The sequence below is a fragment of the Nannospalax galili genome, unplaced genomic scaffold (assembly GCF_000622305.1).
Source record: "Nannospalax galili isolate Female #2095 unplaced genomic scaffold, S.galili_v1.0 scaffold92, whole genome shotgun sequence".
In the NCBI taxonomy this organism is placed as follows: Eukaryota; Metazoa; Chordata; class Mammalia; order Rodentia; family Spalacidae; genus Nannospalax; species Nannospalax galili.
The window spans coordinates 270,631-279,850 of NW_008331545.1; the positions used below are offsets into that span (position 1 = coordinate 270,631).

The 9,220-nt window shown below is 38.4% G+C and overlaps 1 protein-coding gene across 4 annotated transcripts in view; it reads left to right on the plus strand.

Moving 5' to 3' along the window:
- Positions 1-9,220, plus strand: part of LOC103728721 (bromodomain adjacent to zinc finger domain protein 2B) — a 125,712-nt gene that overhangs the window by 61,000 nt on the left and 55,492 nt on the right. For all 4 annotated transcript variants that reach the window (XM_029560396.1, XM_008826679.3, XM_029560395.1 and 1 more), the window contains 4 exons: positions 2,218-2,472; positions 3,378-3,592; positions 5,369-5,443; positions 8,592-8,835. In XM_029560396.1, coding sequence (XP_029416256.1) covers positions 2,218-2,472; positions 3,378-3,592; positions 5,369-5,443; positions 8,592-8,835 — 789 coding nt within the window. The remainder of the gene's footprint in view (positions 1-2,217; positions 2,473-3,377; positions 3,593-5,368; positions 5,444-8,591; positions 8,836-9,220) is intronic.

The following is a 9,220-nucleotide window of genomic DNA, read 5'->3' on the forward strand; positions in this document are numbered from 1 at the left end:
TCTTAATCCATTCACAAAGTCTGTGTCATTTGATTGAAGAGTTCAGTCCATTAATAGTTAAAGTTATTAATGAAAGATGAGTATTGAATCCTCTCATTTTTATTTCTGTTTACATTCTTGATATCATGTTTAAATTGTTCTTTTGAGTCCCATGTTCTGCATTATCTCTAGGGGGTTTTCATTGTGCTCCTCTAAGAGGACTATTGGTATTTGTTGGGATATGTTATTTTGGTTTTTCATGTTATTATTTTTTTTTCTGTGATTTTGACATGTGAATTTCTTTTGTAGTTTCTGATTCTTGTGTGAGATTAAAGCCTTCAAGTTTAGGTCTGCTTCTTTTTGTGAACTTTATGTGTCTTTGTGGTTTACTTTTTGCGCAAGAAAAGCTGGTTCCTCTAAGCTTCCGGTTCTCTTTTAATTTTATATTGGAGTGACCAGATTCCTTTTGTCTTCAGGAGTTCCCACAGAGGCCCAGGTTGGATGAGTATCAGATGCTCTCAGGCTTTCTCCTGGTCTGGATCCCTCCAGGAAAGAGGCCTCAGGAATTTGGAGGTTCGATTGGCCTAGGAGCCAGGCCAAGAAAGATGCTGGTCTAGGGCATCTGGTGACCATTCCACCCAGAGATACAAAGGAAGATGGGGTCGGGAAGCAGCCCCAGGGGCTCCTGGGGACTGCACTAAGGTGCTGGGTTGGTTTGGATGCAAAGGATCAGGAAGAAGATCGGTCAACCGTGGCATCCAGGAAAGAGGCTGGAGGGTTGTGCAGGCCCAGGGAAGTAGAGGGAGGTGAGGGCAGGGCCAGGCCCAGAGTGCTTCTGGGGACCCAAGAACAAACTGAGTTAGTCAGGATGCAAAGGATCAGGATGCAGTGGTGGTTCCCCAGGTGTCTAGGGCGCCAAGATAAGGAATGGGGCACGACCCAGGCTAGGAAGAGAGACCGACGTGGGAGATGGTAGGGTGAATGAGGCTGGTGGAGTCAAGGCGCTGAAGGCATGATTGTGATCGACTAACCCGGGAGAGAGAGCCCTGCAGGTCAGAGAGAGGCCTTTGGGTTCTGCAGGCCCAGGGAAGCAGAGCATAAAGTATATTTTAAGTAATGCCATTTTATGTGGCTGGTTTGGCTTGGTTTGATTTTTTTTTTTTTTTTTTTTTTTTTTTTTTTTTTTTTTTTTTTTTTGCGAGAGCCTCTCATGTAGCTCAGGCTGGTTTTGAACTTGCAGTGTAGCCAAAGTAGTCCTTGATGTCCTGATCCTCCTCCCTCCCCGTGCCCCTTATAATTGCTGGGCTTATATCCATTTGCCACAAAACCTGGATAAAATGTATATTTATATTATTTAATTTTTGTCCCAATTATAAAACATATTTTAGCAATATATAATAAAATTAGTGTCTCTTTTTTTCTTCCAGAAATTTTTATTCATATTGAGGTTAACCAAAATTTTCTGATGGTTTCTTGCATTCAAGGCTTAGTACCATAGGGGCTGCAGAAATGTTCTAAGGAAATTTATCATCCAGTAGGAAAACCACTTGTACAATAAAGGAAAAAGAAACAAAACTTATTTTACTTTAGATTATAGGAAAGTCATGAAATGACTCAGTAAAGTACCTGCCCTGCCAGCATAAGAAATGAGTTCATATCCCCAGCACCCCCACAAAAATCCAGCTGTAGGTACAGCACTGTGTCTATAACCCCAAAACTGAGGGGGCAGAAACAAGTGGATCTTGTCTCCAAATTTAGCTAGAGACAAATTTACTAGGGACATTGTGTCAGAAAATACAGTGATTAAATAAATGGAGAAAAATGGCTGGTGAGACAGCTGTGTAGGTAAAGGTGCTTACTGGCAAGGCTGATAACCTGAGTTTGATCCCTGAAACCCTCATAGTGGAAGGAGAGAGCCAGTGCCCACATGTTGTCCTTTGACCTCCACATGCACACCGTTGCATGTATGTGCCCCCCACACACACACGCGTATACACACAACATCGATGCATGCACAAATGAATGAAAAAAGGTAAAGAGTGATTGAGGAAGACACTCAATATCAACTAACTTCTGGCCTCCACAGACATGTTCGTACATGAATGAGCACTTACACGTGTATACACATATGAATATATATATAATACTATATACATGTACAAATACAATCAAGCTTTATTTTGAAATGTTATAAACTGTTTGTTTCTTTGTTTATTTACTTATATGTTTTACCCTCAGCCTTTGCCAGAGTTGCCTCGTATTCCAGGACTTGTTCTCTCTGGAAGTACATTTTCAGACTGTCTCATGGTGGTGCAGTTCTTACGAAACTTTGGTAAAGTTTTGGGCTTTGATGTGAATACTGATGTTCCAAACCTCAGTGTTCTTCAAGAGGGATTGCTAAATATAGGGGACAGCATGGGTGAAGTACAAGACTTGCTTGTGAGACTCCTCTCAGCTGCTGTATGTGATCCAGGTCTAATTACAGGATACAAGGTAAAAAAATCAAAATATAAAACATTGATTTAAGTTTGTACTGTCAGTGCATTTATAGTTAACTTTTTCATAGTAACAGAAGATTATGTAGATTTATCTAATTGTCTCTATCTAATGTCTCTGGAAGTTAAATGTAGATTTCACTAAGTTATACTTTAGGGCAAACATAAAAGAGTAATTAGTAAAGTCTAAGGAATAGTGGCCTTTCACAGTTACTCTTTATTCCTCTAGCTGTAGGCAAAGACAAAGTTTATTTAATGAAATACTCAAGTGGTATTCATCAAAAACAGAATTCATAAATAATTTAGAGCTTGCATGTATATTCTGAAATTCAACTTTGTATTAATTACTGTAACAGGTTAATCAAGGCACATATAGGACAGCATATTACGACTCTGTATTGGTCAGGAGAAATAAGTTCATTTTTCTCTTATTTCCTTTTAAGATACACAAGTTAGCTTTGCTCTAGATAATACTGTGGAATGATAAACTTCGAAATGTACTATTTCTCTGTATCCTTATTCACTCTATGAACCAGCCAATAAAAGCTATGCCAAAAAGCTAGAAAATAATAGCACTTTTGGTCATTCTTACCCTACCATTATTGACAAAATGTCTGGGTTTTTGGAGACAATAAAATATTTGATTGAGTACTTAAAACTTCTGTGGCCCACCAGTTGTATATACTCTTCTGCCTTCATGAGTTTAAAGTAAGGATTTGACGAGGGAGCAGAAAAATACAAGTACTTTAATATCTATCACACATGTTGACTTTTTATCTCCATTTCAAAATTGTCACCAAAAGCCTTTGTCACTAATATCTAGAACATACAAGCCAATACTTTTCATCTTATTTTTTATGACTGAGTATGATAAACTCTGATTAAAATGTCCAACTTTTATAGGCCAAAACAGCTCTTGGAGAACATTTGCTGAATGTTGGTGTCAATCGAGACAATGTATCCGAGGTTTTGCAGATTTTTATGGAAGCCCACTGTGGACAGACAGAGCTTACTGAAAGCCTGAAGACCAAAGCTTTTCAGGCTCACACTCCAGCACAGAAAGCTTCAGTCCTAGCTTTCCTGATTAATGAATTGGCATGTAGCAAGAGTGTGGTTAGGTAAGCAATTCTTTCCTGTTTTGAATTTGTTTAATCACAAGGGAATACAAATTACTTATAGAATGTTTAGAGTGAGCTGCATCAGTGACTCAGCAGTTAAGAACACTTGCACTTGCAGAGTACCTGGCTTCTGTTTGCAGCACCAACATAGCAGCTCACAATTGCCTGTTACTACACTTCCAGGGGATCCAATGCCTTCTTCTGGCCTCTGTGGGCACCAGGCATACATGTGATGCTGACACATGCATGCAGGCAAACATTCATATATATAAAACAAAATAAATAAATCTTTTCTTAAAAAGGAAGGAAATTCAGCACCAAGAAGAATATTAAAATCACAAATCACTGTTTAGAGATGCCACCAGTTCTATTTTAATATATTTCCTCATGTTCTATTAAAAATTTGGATCATTCTGTATGTATGTAGTCTGTCACCTCTGTTGTTTAATAATTTTGTTAATTGTTTATGCGCTGGAAATTTTTTTTATTTTTTGCTATTTGCCAGAATCCAGAGCCGTCACAGGAATTCAGAACTTTTCTTTCCTTGACATCTTTGAGGACACATGACTCCCTGATTTTCCATAGAAATTTATAGAACAATCCAACCATTTATTTGGTTGTATGCTAAGATAGCCTTAGATTATTAGTTTATCAGTGATCTTATACTTTTTTCTAAAGTACTTAATCTCATTTAAGATTCAAAGTCAGTCCAGCACTCTAGTACTTGTTATTAATGAAAGAGGAAGCAAGTACTCTGGAGTTTCAAGGTTTTCTTCCTGAATAAGTCCATATTCACCCTGTTCTTGCTCTTAAGTTATTTTACAAGTTCTGTTACTTTTAGTCTTTAACCTTTTAAAAAATAAGATCAATCTAAATATTCTAAGCCATGCATTTCCACCATTGCATACTAAATTTTCTGTGTATATCTTAACTATGGTATATTCATATAATTATTAATTATTTTTTATATTCTTTAGAAATATCCCCAGGAGTGTGATAATACTTATTTTATAATAAGATAAGAGAATAATTCTGTTATACTTCAGCATGATAACAAATAATAATAATACTAAGTGGCTCTTTTTAAAAATACACACAAGTAGATGCAATATAAACAATATACTAATGACATCTATCAGAAGAAAGGATCCATTGTATACCTATTACTATCAACAGACATCACATCATTCTTGGTTTCTAGTTGGACATTTATATATGCACACAGATAGTATTTGTACATAAGTATTTATGTACACTTAATGTAAAAATATCCATGTCCTGATTTCCTGGTTGAGTTTGGAAATTATCACTCCTTAAATATATGCAAACTAAAGCAGAATGCTATTTTTGTAAGGCAGTTGCTAGAAAGTATTATATCTTTCTTGATTCAAACTAGAAAACATATCTGGTATGGTTCATGCATACCTTTAATCCCAGGGTTCGGGAGTGAGAGGCAGGCAGATCTCTGTGAGACAGAGGCCAGCATGTTCTACTACATAGCAAGTTCCAGGTCAACTGGGGCTACAGGCAGACCCTGTCTCAAATAACAACAAAGTAGAAACCAGAGTTAATCTCCTAATAATAACATTGTATCCAATGCATGAATGATCACTTCTCAATATAACTGTTTGTGTTTATATAAAGCCATGTATAAGTGTACATGTATCCCAGTAGGGTCATTTGTATCATTTTACTTACCAAAATGTGTATCTTGAATATTAAATGAATGCATTATATAAATGGATGATATCTTTTAATGAATTTTTTTATTGGCAGTGAAATTGACAAGAACATTGATTATATGTCAAACCTGAGGAGAGATAAATGGGTAGTAGAAGGGAAACTCCGCAAGTAAGTCCTGTTCATTAAAATCAATGTATTGTTTTCCTTTTGTATTAATTCTTAAACATATAAATTGGAAAGACAGAATTAAAATTTCACTTTTTCTAAGGGAAAGATAATGATTAATTTAGATGGAATCTGAAATTAATAAAACTTAGGGTCAGAGTGTACAATAGACAAAAAAATAGATTCATTGAACATCATATACTTCAAACATAGAAGAAAGACATTTCTTTTTTCTTTCAAAAAAGTCAAGCAATCATATTTCCTAATGTTGTTATCAAATTGCCTTTGTCTTAAGTAATACCTGTTTGAAACTATCCCTCTTTTAATGATGTTCTCATTGAAGTTTGCTCTTACAAAATCTAACAAAACTTATTCAACATTAAATTTTAATTACCTTCCTGCCAGGAAATAACATGATAAAATTATCCAATCTCTATGTTATGAAAGTATAGTACATATCTCTGCAATCCCAGCACTTGGGAGGCTAAGGCAGGAAAATCAAGAGTTTGAGATAAGCCTGGGTTACATAGTGATACCCATTTCAACTTTAAAAAAAAGAAGAAGACGAGCCAGGTGTGGTGGTGCTCGCCTGTAGTCCCAGCACTTGGGAGGCAGAGGCAGGTGAATTTCTGTGAGTTCAAGGCCAGCCTGGTCTACATAGTGAGTTCCAGGCAAGCTGGGGCTACAGGGAGACTCTCAAAAAGACCACAAAAAAAGAAAAAAAAAAAGAAGAAAGGAAAAAAAAAAAACAAAAAAGCAGTTTCTTTGTGATAATTTGAATTGGAATGTATTTAGTGACACAGTCTAGAATTCAGGAATTATCACTGTTGGAGTTAATCTCAGCTTTCATAGTTTTTTGTTTTTTTCTAGCATGTTCAAATTACTAACTAAAATATGACTCCCAAAAATTAATATATTCTGTAACTTATAAAAATATAAATCTTAAATGTCCTTAATTATATTTTTTGCTATAATTGATAGATTCTGTACCACAAGAGTATAGTAAAATTTTTTGCTTATTAAGCTCACATTATAGAGCTAGACATGGTGATGCACACTTGTAATCCTAACACAGAGGAGGCAAAGGCAGGATGATCCTGAGTCCAGGCCAGTTTAAGTTATATAGCAAGACACAGTCTCAAAAAATCAAGGACTAGGAATGTGACTTAGTTGTAGAATGCTTAGGTAAGATAGAATCCTCATCACTAACAGAAAGAAAAATAAAAAGCCTAGCATTAGGCTCTTAAAAATGATAGAGTAGCCAGGCGTGGTGGTGCACGCCTTTCATCCCAGCACTCGGGAGGCAGAGGCAGGCGGAGCTCTGTGAGTTTAAGGCCAGCCTGGTCTACATAGTGAGTTCCAGGACATCTGGTGCTACAGGGAGAGCCTGTCTCAAAAAGACAAAAAAAAAAAAAAAAATGATAGAGTAGCTGGGCATGATGACATACACCTTTAATCCCAGCTCTCGGGAGGTAGAGGCAGGCAGATCTCTGTGAGTTCAAGACCAGCCTGGTCTACATAGTGAGTTCCAGGACATCTGGTGCTACAGGGAGAGCCTGTCTCAAAAAGACAAAAAAAAAAAAAAAAATGATAGAGTAGCTGGGCATGATGACATACACCTTTAATCCCAGCTCTCGGGAGGTAGAGGCAGGCAGATCTCTGTGAGTTCAAGACCAGCCTGGTCTACATAGTGAGTTCCAGGACATCTGGTGCTACAGGGAGAGCCTGTCTCAAAAAGACAAAAAAAAAAAAAAAAATGATAGAGTAGCTGGGCATGATGACATACACCTTTAATCCCAGCTCTCGGGAGGTAGAGGCAGGCAGATCTCTGTGAGTTCAAGACCAGCCTGGTCTACATAGTGAGTTCCAGGACATCTGGTGCTACAGGGAGAGCCTGTCTCAAAAAGACAAAAAAAAAAAAAAAAATGATAGAGTAGCTGGGCATGATGACATACACCTTTAATCCCAGCTCTCGGGAGGTAGAGGCAGGCAGATCTCTGTGAGTTCAAGACCAGCCTGGTCTACATAGTGAGTTCCAGGACATCTGGTGCTACAGGGAGAGCCTGTCTCAAAAAGACAAAAAAAAAAAAAAAAATGATAGAGTAGCTGGGCATGATGACATACACCTTTAATCCCAGCTCTCGGGAGGTAGAGGCAGGCAGATCTCTGTGAGTTCAAGACCAGCCTGGTCTACATAGTGAGTTCCAGGACATCTGGTGCTACAGGGAGAGCCTGTCTCAAAAAGACAAAAAAAAAAAAAAAAATGATAGAGTAGCTGGGCATGATGACATACACCTTTAATCCCAGCTCTCGGGAGGTAGAGGCAGGCAGATCTCTGTGAGTTCAAGACCAGCCTGGTCTACATAGTGAGTTCCAGGACATCTGGTGCTACAGGGAGAGCCTGTCTCAAAAAGACAAAAAAAAAAAAAAAAATGATAGAGTAGCTGGGCATGATGACATACACCTTTAATCCCAGCTCTCGGGAGGTAGAGGCAGGCAGATCTCTGTGAGTTCAAGACCAGCCTGGTCTACATAGTGAGTTCCAGGACATCTGGTGCTACAGGGAGAGCCTGTCTCAAAAAGACAAAAAAAAAAAAAAAAATGATAGAGTAGCTGGGCATGATGACATACACCTTTAATCCCAGCTCTCGGGAGGTAGAGGCAGGCAGATCTCTGTGAGTTCAAGACCAGCCTGGTCTACATAGTGAGTTCCAGGACATCTGGTGCTACAGGGAGAGCCTGTCTCAAAAAGACAAAAAAAAAAAAAAAAATGATAGAGTAGCTGGGCATGATGACATACACCTTTAATCCCAGCTCTCGGGAGGTAGAGGCAGGCAGATCTCTGTGAGTTCAAGACCAGCCTGGTCTACATAGTGAGTTCCAGGACATCTGGTGCTACAGGGAGAGCCTGTCTCAAAAAGACAAAAAAAAAAAAAAAAATGATAGAGTAGCTGGGCATGATGACATACACCTTTAATCCCAGCTCTCGGGAGGTAGAGGCAGGCAGATCTCTGTGAGTTCAAGACCAGCCTGGTCTACATATCAAGTTCCAGCCAGCTGGGGTTACAGGGAAACCCTGTCTCAAGAAGACCAAAAAAACAAAAAATGATAGAGTAGCTTTTTATTCCATCTGTTTTTTTTATGTTTAAAGGCTTAGAATAATTCATGCTAAGAAAACAGGCAAAAGAGACACTTCAGGAGGCATTGATCTCGGAGAAGAGCAACATCCTTTGGGGACTCCTACTCCAGGACGCAAGCGGAGAAGGAAGGGAGGAGACAGTGATTATGATGATGATGATGATGATGAGAGTGATGACCAAGTTGATGAGGATGATGAAGATGAAGACGATAAAGATGACAAAAAAGGGAAAAAGACAGATGTCTGTGAAGATGAGGTAATCGAGCTAAGATTTATTTTTAAGACTTAGCTAGAACTGTATAACATACTGAAAAATAACACAGAATTTAATGCCACATGGATATGGATTTGAATTAAGTATCTAACGTTTACTTGCCTCAGTTTCTTCATCTGAAATTTTTTTTTTCTTCAGTGCTGGGAATTGAACTAACCTATGAGACTAATCTGTGCTAGGCAAGCTCTTTACCACTATGCTTCCAGAATGCAAATGAGAATCTCTTAAAATGTTTTGTGATGCTGGGCATGGTGGCACACACCTTTAATCCCAGCACCTGGGAGGCAGAAGCAGGCAGATCTCTGAGTTCAAGGCCAGCCTGGTCTACATAGAGAGTTCCAGGCCAGCTGGAACTACAGGGAGACCC